General features: G+C 37.2%; 1 protein-coding gene across 1 annotated transcript in view; it reads right to left on the bottom strand.

Annotated features, from left to right (window-relative positions):
* Nucleotides 1-595: 595 nt before the first annotated feature.
* FAM171B (family with sequence similarity 171 member B) overlaps nt 596-21,951 on the bottom strand; it is a 64,736-nt gene continuing 43,380 nt past the window's right edge. The window contains exons 4-8 of the mRNA XM_054562393.1: nt 19,596-19,754; nt 15,434-15,604; nt 10,073-10,189; nt 5,575-5,698; nt 596-5,347 (exon numbers count right to left, since the gene is read on the bottom strand). Coding sequence (XP_054418368.1) covers nt 4,006-5,347; nt 5,575-5,698; nt 10,073-10,189; nt 15,434-15,604; nt 19,596-19,754 — 1,913 coding nt within the window. The 3' untranslated portion in view covers nt 596-4,005. The remainder of the gene's footprint in view (nt 5,348-5,574; nt 5,699-10,072; nt 10,190-15,433; nt 15,605-19,595; nt 19,755-21,951) is intronic.

Here is a 21,951-nt window from a genome sequence, read left to right as displayed (position 1 = left end):
TATGCAAAATGTCTAAAAACATGGCTCCCAGGATACTCATTCCAGAGATATTCTGAAGCCCCAAATACAAACTGTCTGAAATTAAACAGAAGGGCGCTTGAAGGAGAGCTCATGTTCTATGTGGAAATAGCCTTGTTATCCTTTAGTCTTAGGTGTAAAGTCCAAAGAATATTTTTAAAGGTGGAAAGGAGATATTGTATCCTATTCTCACTTAGGTATTTTGGGAATTGCAATTTATTTTACATTCTATCACACTTTGTTAAGAAGTCATCTTCTGGAAGGAAAATATGTCTATGCTTAGCTTTAATAGTAAAAATGTCAACTTTGGAGAATGTGACATGCAAAGAGAAATCAAGTTCAATTACATAAATAAAAGGTATTCAAATATATAATAATTATTTTACTATAGGGAGTATAATAAATTAAAAAGTAATGATTGAATATTTATTAGATTAAATGACAATTTAGAGGGGACTAGTTTGTAATTTACCCAAAGTAAAAAAATGCATCAGTACATTTTAACATTTATTTTGTTATCTTTAATGAACTATGTTTAACATTTTACAAATCTTTGAATTGTTACAGTTTTCAGCAGTAAATATAGTAGTAATGGCAATAAATATACACAGAAATGTGAGATTCCTCTGAGGAAAGAATACAAAAGATAGAAACACTTGGAAACAGAGGGCAAAATGTCAACTCTATGTCTGAGATAGAAATTAACAGTCAAATCCTTTACAAAACCAGTACATAGGAAGTAACTCATTCCCATAAACGAATATGTAAGTTTGAGCTTCACCTTTCTGGGAAGTGTTGAGAGAGATTATTTGACCCACCGTTCCCTAAAACTCTGTAGTATGTGTTGATACCAGAGGATTCAAATACAGAGGAAGTGATCTGAAAATGACTGCCAAAGCAAAGGAGCGCTTCTCTTCCTCAACACGTGTGACCTTCTTGGTGTACTGTGTTATAAAACAGGGTAATCCCTATACAACTGCCTAAATGTCATAAAAATTGATTTTATAAAGTCTCAAGGTCTTAATATGTATTCAAAAATACATATAGCTGTGCTTTAGTAAACGAATCCATCAGTTAATTGAGGGATAATTTTGCTTTTAAGATATATGCAAAATATATACAAAGGATCCACAAATGTTAACAATTTGTGACCAAAATTTTCTAGGTTTACATTTGCAAAAAACTGGGTTGGTTTTCAATTTAAAAATTTAAGAAAGTTGTAAATATTGTAGGTTTCTTATCACTTGGGTTAAGAAAAAGTAGATGGCTTCAGCTTTTTAACAGGAAATTTGTGAACTACTCAGAAATGAGAAGTTCCACATTTTTAATCATTAGAAAAGATAAATTGCCTATACTTCCCAATTGAGAACAGAATGTGCAGTGTCTAAAAAAATAAGGTTTTATTCTGAAACTGAAAAATGTATTTCTAGAAAAGCCCTTGGGGATACATCTTCTCATTTCTTTTACACAAGAATGAGTAAGTGGCATACCTCAATGGCACACCCTCATGTCAACATGTGCATTCCATTACTAAGCCGAGAGATGAAATATTTTTACTTAAACGTGGGAGAAATATAGATTTAAAGTATTGAAGAAGTACAACATTTCACTCTATGTCAACATAAACTGGATTCAAAAAGGAATTAAATACACAAAAGAAAGAGATAAATGCTACTTGCATGCAAAATTCTTTGTTCCAACGTGAAACGCCAGGCCTCTATTTTTTAATGAAAACTGCACATCTGCTTAATTTGGCTAACAAAAAGAAAATGCACATTTAAGAAAGATCTTATCATATCCTTCTAATAAAGCAAGTCTATATCAAAGGCACTTCAGCAGAGCACTAACTCCTTAACCTTTTCCAAGACATTTCATTTATGCCGCTTTTAATGCATCTTTCTGTAGAAGACCAACAAGAAGCTCTCTCTGATTTTGAGCCTTATCACTACCCCCCACAAAAATTAATGTAAACCTAGGTATTATCAAAACATCTATCTATCTCTTCTATGGACTGGGGTAAAATATAGCAAACGTTTGCCTTGGTCTTTAAGTTCTTTGGGTTAATACAGAAAGGTAGCAGTATCATCTGACAGATTAGATGCTTCAGAAGTGGTTACAGGAAAACATTGGCTGAAGTCTACTATCTGGAGAAAAGAATCGTAGTCTTTCATTGTACATCAATTTATAACTTGACTAAAGCTAATGTGGCTAATTTTGGTTCTTTCAACTTATGTGCCTTAGGGTCTTTATGTAGCTCTCACGATGATTAGTAGGGATGAGAAAGAAAGCAATTTTGTCCCATTTTTTTCTCCCCAAGAGAAAGGGGAATCTGCTTCAGACATTTGCCTTTATGGAAGTTTTAAGAAAAATGAGATGAATTTATTTTAATTAACGAAGAGATTTATTTTTAGGACATATGAATAATAATCCAGAGTGGAAGACACTTATTGAAAACAGCTGTCGAATGTGTTCACACTGAATTATTTGCTATGATGAAAAGGATACGGACATATGACTCCCAGAACTGGGGGGAGGGGGGGATGTTGCAAAGGCTGTAAGTAATTTAAGGAAAAACTTTCACTTTTCCCATAAAGTTGAAACTGTTTTTCTCAAACATCTTTTATGAATGTTAACAGAAAAAAAAAATCTATAGAGGTACCTAATATCCTAAAGGTATATTTGAGTCTTAGGGAAATGGCATTTCTTTTTTAGCTCAATATTTAAGAAAAAATTGAAATGTTTACTTCCTTTAGCTCCAGATATTGTTCATTTTTTAAGGTTCATAAACAACTTCCAATTTATTGAATTTTTTTAAATCAAGTTTAATAGTATTTTGGTGCCAAAATTTTTCTTTAAATAAAAGACATATTTTAAAACTGATTTTAGTTTATATGTATCAGTGAATATTAAACTAAAGACAAGGGTTTTTGTTTTATTTTTCCAGATTGGTGTAAAGTTTTTTGATTTTTTTTTTAGATTTATTTATTGTTAGAGAAGAAATGGAGAAAGAGAGGGAGAGAAACACCGATTGGTTGCCTCTCACACGCCCCCAGTCAGGGCCCTGGCCTGCAACCCAGGCACGTGCCTGACCAGGAATCAAAATGGTGACCTTTTAGTTTGTGGGACAATGCGCAACCAACCCACTGAGCCACACCAGTCAAGGCCCAGAGTGGTGTAAAGTTTTCCTTGACAGCTAAGCTCACTTCACTTTTGAAGAAAGGGAAAAGAAAATTTTAAGTAAAAATTTAATATCAGAGCATTCTCAGTTTTCTAAATAACAAATTATCACCTTACTCTTTATTCTGTGAAGTTATATCCAAAAACAACAAAACTTCTGGAATTTCCCTCTCTAACAACCAAGTAGCTTCTTGCCCATCTTATATGAATATGGGATTTACTTTAGGGTTGGTACCCTATACATGCTGTTTATAGCAAAAAAGTAAAAAATGTTTGGCCTTTAAACTCTAGAATTACATCAATCCAGAATATTTATCATGTTATTTTCAAGTATAGGCAGTGGAGAACATAATAGTACTATCACAAGAATGTGATGCCTGAAGAATACAGTTTCATTTCTAAATGTTTCACAGGGGTAGTAGTCATCGAAGCAGAGGCTACACTTTTAAATGCAAGAAATGTTAAGAGTACACATTGAACAACGTCATTCTTAAGAGAGTCAGTGCCGAGATGGCTGACTGAGCAACATTTTCAGATAACTAACATCTTGAAGCTATTTGACATTTGGAACTCCTGGATACTTCAAATTCAGCACCCAAAAACAAATGAGAAGAATAGGTCAGAAAAAGCATTCCTTAGTATCTTTCTCTCTCATTACTGAATTACCATTTTACTATTTACTCTGCTTGAAACATGTCCAGGGACCATTGGATCTCTCAGTCTCACGTTCTTAAGAAGTTCATACTGCAATTTACAACAAGAAGCAAGAATAAACAGCACAAGAGAGCAGAGACACAACCATCCTTGGTGTTAATTTATGGGGATCAGCGGCCGTTCCTCTCGCTTCTTCCAGATATTAGTTTTGCTATCTCTTTTGGCTAGTGGCGGTCGGCCCCTTTTCTTAGTGGGGGATGTATTGGCTTCAAAATCTTCACCGGTGCTTTTCCTTCCTGGGGACTCTTCCCTAGGGTGCTCCATGATAGCTCCACTCCCTCCATCTAGGATGTGCCTTAATGCTGGGTCCTCAGGGGAGCAGACAGTGGTTCCGCTCTCACTACTGCTCAGGTCTAAATCTTCTAAGTAAAGAATCTTAGGCTGATGCATGCTTTTGATGAAAGTTTTCTCCCTCTCGAGTTTTCTACTTGAGTGAAGCTCATTCATGTCCACGCCAGAGTCCAGACTTGTGTCATTGCTCTGGGTTCTCTTGCCCTTTTTAAGGTCTATAAAGGAATGCCTCACTTGTGCAACTGGCTTTCCATCAAGAGACACAAACCAGGCTCTGGGGTGAGGGGAGGGCTTTCCTTTGGACAGCTCCAGGAGGGTCTGTTCTGAAATTCCTTGAAGCTCTGATGAAAAGGGAGTCATTACAACAGCTTCATTTAGTGTTCCGGGAACAGAAACCGATTCTAGTAAGCTGTTTGAGTACCGGCTCCAGTCTGAAGTTTGGGACGGCAAGCTCTGTTGACCTTCAAGCGGGACGCTCTCCTCCCTGGCATCTGGAGGCTGTGTATGAGAATGCACTGGCATCTTGGGCAGAGTCTGTGTAAAGTTCTCTCTATTAACTGGTTCCATCAATTGGCCATAGACTAACTGACCCTTTCTGGGCAAAGTAGCTGACTTGGCAGTATGTAACTGCTCTGGAGCGGAGAAAAGGTCAGACGTTTGAAGGATGGCAATAGGCTGGCTATAGATATGCATAAGCTGTTCAGGAATGTGGGAACGCCCGTACACCTCTTCACTACCTGCGAGATACCTCTTTTCTTCTTGAGCATCACCTAGGGAACATAGATTGTTGTTAATATGTTTAGGCTGCTTAGACCCTACACTGGACTCCAAAGACTGTGTTGCGTTTCTTGAGAAATTAGCCTGAGGGGCTGACAGAAATGAAACATCTTCATTGTAGATTTTAAAATTGTCCCGAGTCTTTACCATGGAAACTCTTTCTTCTGCTTCTGTCTTTGATGGTTCCTTTTTTTGTGGGCTGTATGAGGAGTTTTTGGCATTGAATAACTGTGACTTGTCCTCAGCTTTTAATGCAACTTTGACTGAACTGATGTGATTGATGTGTGTTGTTGAAGTTGTCTGGTCTCTCTTGAGGACTTCAAGTTTAGTGATATTTCTTTCTCGTTTCTGTGGAGTACCACACTTATCCCTAGAGTAGAAGAAAAGGCAAACAATGTTTACAATTTAAAATCTACAAGGCTCATTTAAATATTCACCCCACAATATGTATATTAGATAGGCAGTGCTGTTAGAATATAACCATTCTTATTTTAATCTACATATTTTAAAGAGTAACCTATTGATTTCTACAAATAAACTTTGTAATACACAGAACATACTGATATATTGGATTTATATACATTAATATTTTCTTACCTGCAATAACAAAGAAGTACAGCAAAAAATCCAATGACAATGACTATCGTTCCTCCTAGTATGGCTGTAAGAAACACTGTGTGGTAGGCAGTTATGTCCTTTGAGTCTCCATTTATTCCTGAACCTAAATGATTCAATATAAACAAACAAAAAGAAAGAAGGAAAAAATGTTTACTTTAGATCAAATTTCCAACTCTCCCCTATCCCAGGTAAAGCAGACTGCATATGTGTGCAAACGTGTACTGTTTGCTCCCCTCCAAAGGCAGGCTTCCTGTGGGTGGGGGACACCTTCTCTACCCTTTGGGCTTAATCAGCTGACTTGCTCTGCCTGGTGGTAAGTGAGCAACTTAAATGAGGTTGCATGATATGGCCCTGCCCTCCTAGAAGAGCACAGAAGGTCCCCTAATATGTGAACAGTGTATCCCAGAATTAGTATTCCTTCAGCCTAGGTTCTGGGATGAGAAAAAATGTTGAATGGAACAAAGTCGAAGGCAACAGTCTTGAAACATGAGCAACAAACAACAAAAATGTTTGCCATTGTTAACCATTGAAATAGACAGACTTCTTTGTTTCTACTGCAATGGCTGTTATAGGCACTGGTACCAAGATGCTGAAATGCTGCTATAATAAACCCCTAAATATGTGACACTGGCTTCAGGCCAGGCAGTGAGCAGTGAGGAAATTGTTTCGCTAGGCAGTAAAAATGGTAACCCAAGTCATGAAGTAGCAGCAAAATATTTGGTGGCATAAACTGGGAGAAAATATTCCCAATTAATTTGAGCTTTGTGCAAAGAGGTTTTGAAATAAAATATCAGTAGTGAGTCTGGACTGTTACTTGCTGCATTCGATTAAAAAATATTTTGAAAATAAAGTCAAAACAGAATGTGCCAAAGTAAGCAGGGATGAAAGGACTAGAGAGAATCCCAAAATTCTGAGACTTGAAGGATTAAAAGTTGCAACTCCTTCAGCCTGGGCTGTAGAAGAAGATGCCATGATCCCAGTAAGCTGAGCCCGGCCGAGGCATGGCTGACCCACCATCTGTGAGAGCGCACATAGATATACTGCTGTCATGACGAGCTTAGCTGCTGTAAAAGCTGCCGAATACACCAAAATGGCAAGTGTAGGCTACTAAGACTCTGCATGAAAATCGATGTGACTGGGCAACTAATCTTGAGGTAATCTCTTCAGTATCACTAAGGCTTCATCATCTTGTTAAAAAAAATATAACTCTACTGATCAGTATCAAATAGACTGTAATATGTATTCAGGATGAAAAGGTGATGGGAATGGCGAGACGAGGTATTTTCTGGTAATTTCTCCCAAGAGAAAACCTCCAGAACAAGACTCTCAGCTTTACCAAGGACACTGGAGGAGACAGAGGGTTATCCTTTAAATTTTGCATCATCTAATATAACCAAAGTAAAGTAACAGTAATAGTAAAGGATTTGGAGAAGCAGCATTGTAGATATGTACACAGACTTTAGAATCAGAGTGCCAGAAATGAAATTCCAGCCTCACTATTTATTTCTCTGTAGTCTTCATTTCTTTGTATTTCAGTTCATATCTGTTACATCTAACCCATGTGGGTTGTTTAGGGTTAAATGAATTAATACTTATAAAATATTGAGAACAGTGCTTAGCACATGATAAGCACTCAGTAAGAGTTGGGTTGTATAACTTGACGGTTATGTAAGAATAGGCACTCCAGATTGGTCGCACTTCCATATATGGTTACTACTAATAAAGTATATCTACAAGGCAACCAACTACAACATTACATAACATGCAATTTCTTCACACAAAAAGAAGAATAACAATTCTATCTGTGGATTTTTAGTCAGGATCCAGAGCTGCAAAGGAGTCAAGTTTGATTATAACTGAGCGAAGAAATTCAACTTCTGCTCCTAAGACTATAAGAGTGTTTCCACAAAAGAAGCAATGCTAGCAATTTTCACTCCACAGGAGTCAATGAAACTCGTTTTTGGAAATAGGAAGCTGATACTATTGGATTTGTCCCAAATCCTATATGTACAACAAGGGCAAAAAATTATGGATCTGCATGTGTGTATATGTGTGTGTGTATGCCTAGAGGGGATTAAAAAGGCAGAAAATTACAATATATTTTTGATATCAAAATACATGTGAAAATTAACATTTAAGAACAATAAGTACTTGTTTGTTAAACTCTATACTCATCTACATACTTACCTAGAGCAATCTATGAAAAACTAATTTCTTGTATTTAATGTTTTCTCAAGGAATTCTAGAATTCTATTTAAGATGTATTTTAAAAAGAGATTTCTGTATTAACCAAATTACTACTAAAGCAGCTCCAGCACAGTAACTAGCCCATGATGGAACCAATTTTGATTTTACAGTAACATTCACGTCCTAAAATATTTTGGGATATTGGGGATCATTGTATCCAACACCCACAATTCAGAAACAAGAAAACTAATACTAAGATGGATAAGTATCCAAACTTACCCAGTTAGTTACTGGCAAAGCCAGAGCTACAATCAAGTTATCCATATTCCTAGTATAGTGTTCGATTGTGATGTGCTTGCAGAATAAAAACAACACCAGGAGGTATTTATTCAAACTACATGGGAATTCCACAATTCTAGTTTATTACTCTGTTCACACAAATCTTTTGCCATATATAAACTGAAACAAAACTTTAAGCTATTTCAGAAAATTATTCAACTTTCATAATTCACAAAGTCATCTATATAAATTGGTTGTTTCAGGAATATGTTTAGTGGAAGGTATGCTTCTCTATAAAACTCAAGTGCTCCTTAGGCTATTTTTATTAGAAATGAAATAACTTGGATTCAGTTGAGTTGAAGTATTAAATATTAATTGTGCTTTTTCATCAATATTTCATTATAGTTGGAAATCTAGAATGGGATAAAGCCAGACAGCTAGCAAGACCGCATGACATTTAGCATCATAAAGAATAAAAGTAACCACCCTCTGGTTTCTGAATAATTAATCTCGTAAGTACTAAGTTCAAAACAGACACAGAGAAAACATCCCTTTTGGTTAATGGCTTGTATTTCTTGTATTGGAATACTAAATTTTGGCTTCCTTAAAAAACAAAAAAAGTCTTATTAGATGCGCAGTTTAAAATTCAATCTTTCTGTGAACAAAAAAAAAAAGAAAATTAAAAACCATTTAAAATATTTTTTTCAGAATAACTGTAAGAGTCTCCAAATTAATAGACAGCCATAACAAGTTAGACGAGAAAATGCTGCAGAGGAATGTTTGTAAAACATCCTCCACATCCTGGATCAGTATGTGCACTGGGACAATTCCTGACCAGCAGGAAACAGCCAAGTCGCAGCTGCCTCTCAGCGGGGAGCCAAGACACTCGACCGAAAGAATTAATTCTCTGAAATATGATTGGAGATGACATATGCATTCAGCTTCCATACTGTCCCAAAAGTTCGCTGAACCAGCATGGAAAGTTTTGCTTTGTTTGGTTTTGTAGATTATAAACCCACAAATTAAAGGAAGATGAGGTAAGGGACAAGAGCAACAAGATGCTGAAGGCCAAAAAGTTGACTTAGCAAAGTTGGAAGGCCAAAAAGCAACTCACTTTATACCAGCAAGCACACCAAAGGCCCATGGTGCAACCAGTCTATAACACAGAAAAATAGAAGATTTTTTTAAATAGAAAATTTAATGGGTAAAACATGCAATGTTTGAGTATTTTAAGAATGCTACACAACTCAGAGATAAATGTAGCATTTCCTTAAGTACAAATGTTAAATCTAGAAAAATGAGATACTCATTTCTCCTAGAATATGAATAGATCATGCCTAGTGGACAATTCTTGGTTTTGTCTGCCTCTGTTCATATATCAGGCCAATCTTCATTTGGGGTATCACTTGTCTTATCTTGGGAGCAGTCTGGGGACACTATTATTTAGCAGCCCTTACTCCATCAAGGGGTGTGCTCATAATCCCAGTCTAAGCCAAGAAAATTCTTCATCCTTAGAATAGTCAGGAACGGTATGAGGAAAGGACTGCCAGGAACAGTATGGAGTCAGGTGTCAGGCAGCAGTAGGCTTCCTAATGGGCCCCCTGGGATTTCTGCCTTCCTTTTAGAATCTGGTACTATAGCCATCCCTAGCATCCTGTGAACTCCTTACATTCTAACATTATTTTAATTATCCAAAATCTGTTCCTGCTGCTTGCAACCAAATGCTCTAACTGATCTGGGTAGAATTTACTTTTTTCTTTAAAGTAAACTAAGAAAAGAAAATGCTTAATTTGAACCAACTTCATACTTTACCAGATATTGTAGCTATACAAGACTTTAGAGTTCATGGAGCCTAATCTTTAAAGCGGAGATCAAGAGACTAGAAGCTTTTTCCGGCATCATATAGCAGGCAACTGGCAATGCTTATCATCGAGATTTGAGGCTATCAATTCCAGTATGACTACTTGGGTTGTGGTGGTTGTAAAATACTTCTTGTTTCATTTTTACAAACCTCTAGTTCCTGGAAGTGGAGCTGCTATCCAGTAGCCCAAATGTGGTGCATCATATGTCCAAATTAAATGATTATTATATTCTTTGACCATCCCCTGGCCATGATTTACCCAGGTACCTAAAAAGAAAGGTAAATAAAAATACCAAGCAGTTATATTTTTATCTCTGTAGAGCTAATAGGAGTTTGCTGATAGTCATGTATAGACTACCTTGCAGGACTTTTTCAAAGATTATGAAAACTGTGGCAATATATTATCACAGGAAAATATATACATCATATATTACATGGTAATACTGCACATATTATAAGATATAAAATAATGTGATTTATAATCTTCATTATAAAGAAGAAATGTAGGCATTTTGAAGGAACTCATGACCATCCAAAAAATGTTTAAATTGTGCCTATTGAAATATATCTTAAAGGATGGGAGTAATGAAATCTAACTTTATCAACAGGTGGTTATTTGTCACCTGTTCTGGGCTTCTGATTAAACAGTTACAGTGTATACAGTGTATATAAATGTATATAAATGTTGCATATGTGATAAATCAACTTAAAAATATTGTCACTGGAAGGTACATTGGAGACAAAGACCTTTGCCAGAAGGAACAATCAGAAATCAGGACTCAAAGCAGATACTCTTCTTTAAAGTATTTTAAAACAACTCTCTTGTTCAACATATTAGGAAATTGAAGTCCAAATAAGGTGTTTGTTCAAAAATCACACTGTTGGTAAGTAGGCTAGAAATCCAGGTCTCACAGCTTTTAATCCAATGATTTACAATAGTATACTACTGTGATATTGTCATTTATAATAAATATATATTTGGTCTTAGTCCCCAGTCCTGGCACAGAGCTCTTACAACCCTTGGAGTTTCCTAAGTGATAAAAATCCATAAAGGTGAAAAGAGTGTCTTTTGTTACTCACAGCAAGCTGCTTTCAACAACACTTTAGTTTGTTATGAGGTAGTATTTGAAGTCTCTAAGGCTGGGAGGTCTGGTTGCCAAGAAAACAAACAAGTGATTAGAGGGGCTGGACCTTTCAGCCCTGCCCCCCACACACCTTCAGAGAGGGAACAGGGGCTGGAGACCGAGTTCAGTCACCATTGGTCTATAATTTAACCTGTCAGGCCTACCTGTGAAGCCTCCATGAAAATCCCTGAGCTACACAGTAACGAGAGCAGAACTGGTGAACACATCAAGCTGCTGAAAGGGCCATGTACTCAGAGGAGAGGCATGGAAGCTCCACGCCTCTTCTCTCACACCTGGCCCTGTGCATCTTTTCCATCTCGCTCTTCCTTGGTTAGATCCTCTTATAATAAACTGGTTAAACTAGTAGGTAAACTGTTTTCCTGTAAGCTGATCTAGCAAAGTCCTGAACTCAAGGAGAAGGTCATAGGAACCTCCAATTTAGAGCCAGCTGGTCAGAAGCACAGGTGACAAACTGGACTTGTGATTGGCTCTGAAGAGGAAGGATGGTCCCACAGGTTAAGGGATCTGAGGCAAACTCCAAAGAGATAGTATTTGAACCGAACTGTAAGACACCGGGCTGGTTTTTCAGAACTGCCCAGTACGAGAGAAACAGACACCCTCACATGTCATGACCCGGAGTGAGTACTGAGCATAGAATAGACTGTTGAGACTAAAAGAAAAGGTTTTCCCTGTGGACGAAAAAGGGGTATTGTAATAAACCATAAATCCCTAACTGGGCAGGTAAGGTGGGTAGTCACATCCCCAGGCCTATAATTTCTTTACTGAAAGTTTTTAAAGAAAACCCTGTCCGTTGTTTCTGCTCCTCTAATTTAACACACTTTGAAATGCAAAAAGTTAATATCCCTCCAAAGCACAAAAATCCCCAGGAAAGCTCATAATAGTGTAATCCAATCCCTGCCATGCTTTCTCCCACCCTCACATAATCCTCCTCCTCATTTTCCCTCATTAACTTCAAATGCATAAAAGAAACTGCAAACTCTTATTCCCTGCAGCATTTGAGATATTGCTTCCAGGCAATTATAGTTTATTTTGGCTCAAATAAACTCATAAAATTTTCTACAGGATTGGACACTTCTTATGTTGTCATTTATCTGGCACAGTATAGCAGGATTCCCAAGGAGCCCACCAGCCAGGACCACCCTGCAGACCTGGACCCAGTGCTAGGTGCAAGCAAGAGCCCATTATGCCCACCAACTTCCTACTTCAAGTCCAGTGAACTTGAGTGAGTAGTCTCTGAGAATTCTGAGCCTCCTTGCTTTAAGTAGCAGGTCCATGACTTTAGTTGAGCTGTTCTTAGAAAATCCTCAAGGTGGATAAGGGTTGAAATAACCCAAAGAAAGGAGAAGAAAAATGGGCTGTCTGAACAAAACCAAGGCTGGTCAAATGACAGAATAAACTCTATCTCTGAAAGAGAAAGGACGTTTGCTTCTCCAATTCAAATTGCCAATGGGGTGATGATAGTCGTTGCAGATCCCCTCATCCAGAGTGACGGAGATGGGCGCTGCGAGACGTCCAGAGTGGTCCCGCAGCTGATCCCGGAGAGGCCTGCCAGAGCCCCGGGGAGAGGGGCAGGGTGCCCTGGAGTGCGTTCACCCCGAGAGAGGGGCCCCGGCCTTGAAAAGCAGGGCGGTTCTGTCAGCATGCGGCGATCTCTTGCTGGCCCTCGCTCAGGTACTCTTAGGTGACTAAGAATCTTTGTGAGGTTACCTGAGGAAAAATTTCCTCTAGGGAGCGAAGCAGTCCTGTAGGGGACATTCACCACACTTGGCCCATCTAGAGATGAGCACATGTGCATATAAAGTCTAACTTTCCCTAGAAGTTTGTTCGGACTCTACAGATCTTAAAACGAACACTTAAAGTCATGCCTCCAAGGCGATCAAGCCCCACGACAGTCAGCCTCCAGCTAACATTGATGCAGGACGGTGGCTAAGACAAGGATCCTTATACTTCTAAGTTAATTTTTCGTGAGGACAACTGAGAAATCAGGACACAAAATTAGGCAGGGCATATGGAAAACATTTCATGCGTGTCTCAGCACTACAAAAAGAAGGTTTAAACAAGTGGATCAGCCTTGTGGGTTGCCATGGAGATGTCAACCGAATTCTTTTGGATATTAAAAATGCCTGTCCTTATTTTAAAAGAGGGAAGGTCATTTTGGAACTTGACTTGTCAAGGACAGATATAAACTATAAATGCCTCCAAAACAAAATTTGGATCCAACTATTCCTTTATAAAAATCTAGTGAGCTCTCTCATGACTGAAAGGTCTCCATTTTTGTCTGCTTGTATGTGTGTCTATATACTCGTATGTATGTTGTAAATGTGAAGTAACTTTCTACTCTGGATAATATTACTAAAATTAATTCAAAGGCAAGTGCTTGTAAAGACCAGGTATTCTAAAATTCTCAGAAATGTACAAACTAACTCAAAATGATTTTCAAGTTCATGGGATCTAAGATTAATTCCCAGTACATAAAAGCTAGTTTGAGTTTGTTGGTTTATGTAAAACTAACCTTTCTTTACTTTGCCTGGGTTTCACAAAAGTTAGTCCATGTTAACCATTGAATTTGACATCTATGAAGTGTTTCTAGATGATTTAAAATGTCTCCATAAATCTGCCAAGCTAAAGAACGCTAATTGCTTACTTCTTAGTTTTCATTAGAAACAGGCTTTAAGGATTAAAATCTCAAAATATGTAGGAATAACTTTGCATTGTTCCAGAAGAGCCCATGGATCTCAAGACTTGTCTTTTATGTTAGATTTTATGGGAAGCATTGTAAAATAAGTGATGAAAAAACTTCTAGGGTATACTGTATGAGTAAACAATGCCGGTAAATTAAATGAAAAGTCAGGGCTATGGGAAACCCAAGATAGCCACTTGGTTCTTTCCCAGCTCTCTGGCAAACCACCCCCCTTTTTTTTCCCAGTTTTTGCAAGGTGGGAATTGGATTACAGGATAGATAAGATCACCTGCTTTTTTTAATTCTCACCTGGGGATATTTTTTTATTAACCTTAGAGAGAGAGGAAGGGAGAGAGAGAGAAACATCGATGTGAAAAAGAAACATCTATTGGTTGCCCTCCATTCACACCCCAGCTGGGGATTGTTCTCTGACAGGGAATCAAACCCGCAACCTTTTGGTGTATGGAACCACGCTCCACCCAACAGAACCATCCAGCCAGGGCTCTGTACTTTCTTAAGGGTTGTCACATATTAGAAGGAGGAGTAGGAAAGGGGGCACTTCAAACACGTGTAACCTAGATGCACAGAAACCATGGACAGGGCTTGCTTAAGGGAAAAGTAAGCCTTTTACTAATGAAGTTTTATACACCTTGGGGCGTAACTGTCCACCTAGACCTGCCCAGCTGGGAATTTAGGATCACATCACCCTCTAAGGTTACTTTCCATTGAATCTCTCTTGCACCCACACTATCTACCTTTCCAGTTACAGTGGGATCTCATTTCAAACCTCCTTTGAGGATCAACTGCTCCCTATTCTTTGTCCACACTATTAGTTTTGGGCTCCATTCCCTCCTCACACCTGTGACCTAAGCCTAAATAAATCCATGCATTTCACCGGCTGACCACAAGGCCCTCTTGGTTCCCGGATGAGACAAGGAAAATCAAGTCCTGGGAAACTGTAGGCTGATCACTTCCGTTTATTTGGGGGAGGGGGAGGCATTAATTTAAAGACTCCCACCTTATTTACATTGAAATACAAAAACAAAACCAAAGGAAGCAGAGGAGTTAAAAGTAATTCCAGCAGCCATTTAGGAGGCTAAATTCAGGGAACAAAATTGGTACCTAAATTTTTTTCTTTAAACACAACCAATCTTTATATCTCTTCATAACACAATTATTGATTTTCATGAAATCAGCATACATATCGCAATTGCTTTAACCAAGCTTTTAGATATATGTTCATATTGCCTATCAAAACAAAAACTGATAAGAGTAGAAATAATTTTAGAAATTTGTTTCTGCTCAAAATATTTGGAGATATTAAACACACACACACACACACACACACACACACACAGGACAGTCAGTAAATAATGTTATTTATTAATGCACTATACTGGCATAAATTTCCCCACAGCTGTATTTCAGTAATCAAAGTGGGGACAAATTACTTAAAATTAGAACATTACTGATTTAATGCTCTACTGAAAATAAAATATTCAAATATAAGTGATATGTTTTAATGTTTTTAGTAACAAGGCATATTAAATTATTCTATATTAAAAGAAAGAAATTTCATTTGTCAGTTACAGCACAATAAAGCTGAGAAAATAAAAATAGAAACATATTTCTAAGATCAAACATTCAAAGAAAAATATTTAGAATATTTATAACTCGCTCACATACCTGTGTTCATATCAAATGTCCAGGCAGGTATGTGATCCCCTGCACTCATATCATTTGTATGTAGAAGGGGGAGAGAAACTTGAATAGATCCATTCACCTTTAATTCTTTTCCTCCAGAATATATCTTCACACATATTGCAGCAAGAGGAGTCAATTCAATGCTTTCAAAACCTAAAAAAAGGACAGTTTATTAAAATCTTATGTAAAACACATGTAGTTACATATTAATAACAAATTAATATTGTCCTATCATATCTTGTTCATGTAGTTCACCCAGGGCTATCTTTTTTAATATCAAATAGATGCCAAATCCTCATTAAGGATTTTTAAAATGTAATTTTAAAATGTATCACATACTAATATAAGATATATTTATGTTAACATTGACAAATCTAACCCTAAATATATAAGCCTAGAGATCTAATTCTCTCAGAGTCAACTGATTTAAGGTCAGTGGAATCTAATTCATTGTTTTTAAAAACCTACAAAACCAGCAACCAAAAAAACACATCTTACTAGTACACCTGAATAAAGATCCTACCATATCACATCATCAATGTAAACACTGGTCTCTCCTTTTCCCAAAATGATCTGTTTCAAGAACTGGAACCAACAGATTTGCCTGTACTCAAAGTTACCTTATGTAAAAAGCATTGATTCAAAATGCAATTTTTATTACCTAAGTTTGACAAAGAAAATCACTATGCAATACTGTTAGCTGATAAAACTAATAGGTCTTGATATATTTTTGATTACTAGTACTGTATTTCAAGAAATTACAGACTTAAAAATAATATTGTAATATTATTTAGACTTCAGACTTGAAAACTGTGGAAAGGAGATTAATACAAGAATCCATTACGCTGCTTTGCCTGAAGTTTTAAAAATTTGACTACACAACTTTTAGTATACCTTCTTCAATATCAGGAGCTACCTCTATCTTTTTCTATTGGGGAAGAAAAGTAAAATAAAAATATGCCTGTCTTTGTTTTGCTTCTGAAATATTAGCAATGCCAAACTTATAATATACACCAGAATATTTACAATGAAGTACAATAAATACAATGAAGTAATGTGGTTATAAATGTTAAAACTGTAAATGTTCTACAACTAATTTGATAATTTTAGATTTTCCAAGTAATTTACTAAGACAGAAATACTTGAATAAAGTATACTTATTATATATTTGCTCTTTGTGGCTTAACTTTTGACTCCATGGCTTAAAAGCTAGAGTCTTTGTTCATTCATTTAACAAATATTTACCTCACCTCACCTACTGAGACCATGCACTCTTCCAGGCCCCAAAAATACCATAAGCACATGATCTCCCAAATTGTCTGCAACATTTTTTTCCACAGTTTTTATTACTACTGAAAATGCTTCCCCCCCCTTTTCTTTACTCATTGTCAGTTTTCTTTTCATGCATGATAGAAGGTACTCTCAGTGCTTTATGGAAAATCTGAAGATGCAAGGTAATTGGGTGGTCAGGAAGGCCACCTCTCTGAGGAAGGGATGTTTGAGCTCTGGCCAAACGAGAAGGTGCCACCCACACAAAGACCTCACAGAACAGCTCCCCAGGGAGAAAGCAAAGCCCCCAAATCAGAAGAGAGAGAGAGGGAGGGGGCATGGGAGGGAGGGAGCCACAGGGCTGGAGCGCAGAGAGAGGTGGGCCATGGACGTGAGTTCCCATTATTGCTACTGTGTCTCCTGGTGTTGAGCGGATATCAGACAAGGCAACAACGGGCTTACTGAAAACTTCCTGTTTAAATATAAGAAAATTAGTTCTTACAAACTGCCTGAAACACAAATCATAAGATGAGCAAAGTAACGCCATGCAAATTTTATAGACTAGTACACTGCTTAGTAATCTAATGTGAGCACAGATGAAGTATTAGGTAATTGGTAAGTAATTATAATCTCTTATATCAAACTATTATTTGTAAAGCTGGCTGGCTTTCTGAAATGACTGCTGTTAATTCCACCCCCTGCTCTATGCAGTCAGTGACTTTTGGCTACCAAATGCAGCTACAACTGCTGAGATGATAGATAGCCCAGTACTTGGGATAAGGACAACTCAAAGAAAGAAAAATGACACAAGGGGCAAAAAAGAGGCTGAAAGACAATGATAAGGAGAAAACTTTTATTTAAGAAAATGTTCTGGCTGTTGTGGCTCAGTGGATAGAGCACCAGCCTGCGAACCAAAGCGTTGCTAGTTTGATTCCCAGTCAGGGCACATGCCTGGGTTGCAGGCCAGGTCCCCAGTAGGGGGTGCATGAGAGGCAACTACAGACTAATGTTTCTCTCCCTCTCTTTCTCCCTCCCTATCTGTCTCTAAAAATAAATAAATAAAAATCTTAAAAAAAAAAAAAAAAAACTTCACAGAACTCTAGAACTGTGCAATCCAATGCAGTAGCCACCCACAGCAGGCCACAATTTAAATTTAAGTGACATTAGTAGTGCAGTTTCTCAGCACTAATCATATACCAGGAGATCAATACCCACATGTGCCCAGTGGCCACCATATTGGACAGAAGAACATTCCTGTTTGACAGCACTCTTCTAGAACTTTTAAAATGTCAGCATTCTCAGGATAATTGAAACACTGAATGAAAAATCTCAAAACCAGGTGGCAGAATGTTGGAGGGCAGAACACATGATGATCCCTTCCACTGAATCTAATGAGTCTTGTCCATAAAACCCATCCAGTACAAAATGAGCTTCATCTGTACCATTCTTGTCAACACATTTTGAGCACCCTATAATTTACACCTGGAAAATCTCAGCAGGTGTCTCCACTTTGCTTCTTCAAGAAGCAGACCCTGAGCTGTGCACCCCTGAGGGAGCATGGGAGTAACAGCGGAGAAAGAAGGCAGGGAGCCAGCGCAGGACACGTTAGTGAGCAGGTTATCTCTGTGGCAACTCCAGCTCAGTCTCACGGGTCAGAACCGGGCTCAGGACAGAATCAAGGTGAAATAATTGGTAGGTATGAAATACACAGGGGACTGTTAAGAATAGTATAGGAAATGGAGAAGCCAAAGAACTTATATGCACCACCCACGGACATGAACTACGGGGGGTCTGCTGTACGAAGGAGGCTACCAGGTAGAGGGGGGTAAAGGGGAAAAACATGGGACAACTGTAATAGCATAATCAGTAAAATATACTTAAAAAAACAAATCAAGGCAAAGAAATTGGAGTATTTATGTACTCTCCTCTGTCATTTGTTGAGAACCTGCCACACACGAGGGCCCAGGCCATCACGGATGTGTGCACTAGGAAACGCAGGCTGGTTGCGGAGGAGTCAGGGTCACCGGGCAGGGGCGCTGCGAGCGTCAGCTGCAGCAGGTTCAAACACCAACGAACCTATCTAACCAAAAACATCCACATGTCCTTATTACTCCAACTGTTTCCCAAATGAAATGAATCAAAATTTTGTCACACCTGACACCATCAAGATTACAGACTGTCTGAGATGATTCTAAACAGTGGAGTTATGGTTATGTTGAAACAAATGGTAAAAATGGTGGAACAAGTATAGATGTACCGAGGGAAGATGGCGTTCTCATGGGGGTTATGCGTAGGTGTACTGTTAAATAAAATGTTAAATTCCATCATAACTGTTAGATCATGAAAGCCTTGTATAAATATACTAGTGCTGTTAAATATGGAGTAGCTATATTTTACTCACAGAACATAGCAAATATATATGAAAAAATACACAATTGCTTACTCCAATCTATAAACTGTTTTATATTTAATAATTATTGGCACTTCTGATCAATTTGATAAGAGGGAATAGAAGGTCAAATTATGTGTGAATTTGTGAATTCCTTTAAATCAAATTTCCATTTTTAAATATTTTTAATTTGCAAAGTTACACAATCTATTGTATAATTACTATTTTATACCTTTTTTAACTCTTTTAGATAAAAGCATCCAGTAAATTAAATTTTCATTAATTTGAGATAATGAATAAAGAAGACTACTGTATAATCTTTCTTTCATTGCTTATAAGTATTTTAACAAATTAGATTTATGTTGCAAAGGTGACATGTATCCTCCCAAGCTTAAATGACTATCCAACCTAAATAACTTTAACAGTATTTGATGAGAGATCTATGTACTGTTTCTTATACATACATTATGTAAAAATGAGACATACCTGATTTATTAAGAGTAATTCCAGATGTATACAGAAAATTGTCCACTTTCAAAAATTGTTGTAGAACTGTAAGATAGCCTGTAACATTGCTAATGTGATGGTTGTCTGGTAGTTTAATTAATGCTTTTGAAAATTGAACACTTGGTTGAGATTTGGCATCTGGGGAAAAAAAAAAGACCCTCATTACAAATAGATAAAACAAATTCATATTAAACATAGTATCACTGGCCAGGACCTTTTACTCTAAGGGGAGCAGTTATAGTTATTTCTAAATATTACATCTCATATAATTATTATTTTAAATTTGGAGCTGAACAAATAAGAAATTTCCCTTTCTTTAGATCACACAAGGCACCTTTATCCCAGAGACTGCTGGATTCTGCTGCCCAGAAATTCTTCACCCTCTTTTGGGTTTCATGCTCGGAAACCACATACATGAGATTTCATTTCCCTAATAGGAATAGAGCTAATGGTGCATACCAGAAGGGGATGAACCCAATCAAAAGCATCTCTATTCTCTTGGTTACACTGATTTGTTCAGTGATGGGTACTGTGACAACCACGATTAATGAGATCCAATGTGAGTTTTGCTTGGATTTTCAGGGGAAGAGAAGGCTTGTTTTTTTTTTCCTCCTTGGACTTTATATGATCAAGATATATGTCCACAAGTTGCAAAAGCCATCTTTTGATCAAAAATGAGGTGGTTTGAAGACTGAGAAAATATTTAAAAAATGAACAGTTGAGAAATGAAGAAAATGAGTTCTCAATTATTTCAACAGAAGCCCTGATCAAGCCATGTCTAAAGCTGGTCTGCCTCCTATACCTATCAATTATTTGAATAATAAATAAGTGCTTCCTTTGAGTTTAAGTTGGTTTAGGATTGCATTTTCAGCAATTTGCAACAGAAAGTGGCTTTGTTGAGGTTCAGTTATATACTTAAGCGGGTAGATTTTCCTATCAGATAACTACACATGCATTAGAAGTCTTCCAAATGCCAGGCACTTTATAAGTATTATCTCATGTTAATAGCCTTGAATTGGCTATCTTCCAATATAATTTATGGAGTAAAAATTGTGGCAATATTGATATTTCTGTAATTGACATATCTTACTCAACAATTGAAGGGTCAACTCAATCATTAAAACTAAAAATTATTACACATCTGCTTTTGCTTTGGAATTTTTAAAGATCTCTGATAAAGATAGAAGGGATCACTTAAAGTTATTAGGATAAAAAAGTATTGGTTTTTATAGTGTCACATGACAATAAGTAATAAATGAAATAATGTAAAATAATTCTCAAAATCAATGTATAGTTTACTTCTGTGTGAAGCTAGAAAAATATTAATACTTGGTAAATAAATAGTTAAGGGATGTAAAGACAAACAATGCATTTATGAGATATTATTGTTGTTTCATTAAGTTGTTTGAGGGTACAATCTGATACCTTCTGATCACTTACCGATACTATCTACGACTTACTCTTACATTGTGTGACTTCAATTATGTTGAGCATCCGAACTTCATACAACTGAAAACGTATGCACTAAGGGAAATATCTAGTTAAACTTCTCTCAGGTTTTGTACTTTCATGACATTTCCAACTCATTTCATTGCAAATATATTGATACATTTTCACTATACAAACTGCACACCTTCCCAATAAAATCTTGGAAGGAAAAAAACAAATATTTTATGGAAGTGAGGATGTGTAACTTCTAAGGAATGAGTGATCATCACCAGAAACATCCATCCTTTCCTGCTTGGCCTTACCAATATGTCAACTCTCTGGGAAATAAGGCAGTAAAAGGAAGTAATCTGAGAATTCAAGAGGGTTCACAGTGCTCGCATGGAGATATGCCAAGGCATGGGCAGTATGATCCAGGCAAATGAGAGCTCCCCGTTGCTTAGTACCCAGTAAAGGAGTGGCACACAGACATGCTCACAACTGATCCACTTCATGTATACCAGCAGAAATTACAACTGGAATAGGGTTTGAAGGCCATTAAGGAGTAGGAATGCGTCCAAACAAATAAAACATTGAAGAGGGGCTGTGGAGAATCTGATTCCACAAAGGCCCCAGGGGCATAAAATGTATTGGGTTGGCCAAAAAGTCTGTATGGTTTTTTCCATAACATAAAAGACACAGTTTTCATTTTCATCAACTTTATTGATTTGGATATTTTGAGTATGTCAGCTATCTCCCATGTGGTATAACATTGAATGTTCTAAATTAATGTCTCAGTTTGATCACTATCAACTTCAACTGGTCTACCCCATCATTTGCATCATCCAGTGAGAAATCGTCAGTCTGAAACTTTGCAACCCACTTTTAACACATTCAATCAATCACAGCA

Source organism: Pteronotus mesoamericanus, unplaced genomic scaffold (assembly GCF_021234165.1).
Source record: "Pteronotus mesoamericanus isolate MK-2021 breed Mesoamerican mustached bat unplaced genomic scaffold, CSHL_Meso_final scaffold_651, whole genome shotgun sequence".
Classification (NCBI taxonomy): domain Eukaryota; kingdom Metazoa; phylum Chordata; class Mammalia; order Chiroptera; family Mormoopidae; genus Pteronotus; species Pteronotus mesoamericanus.
Note: the sequence above shows the minus strand (reverse complement) of the source record. Positions and strands in the feature narration are given on the sequence as shown.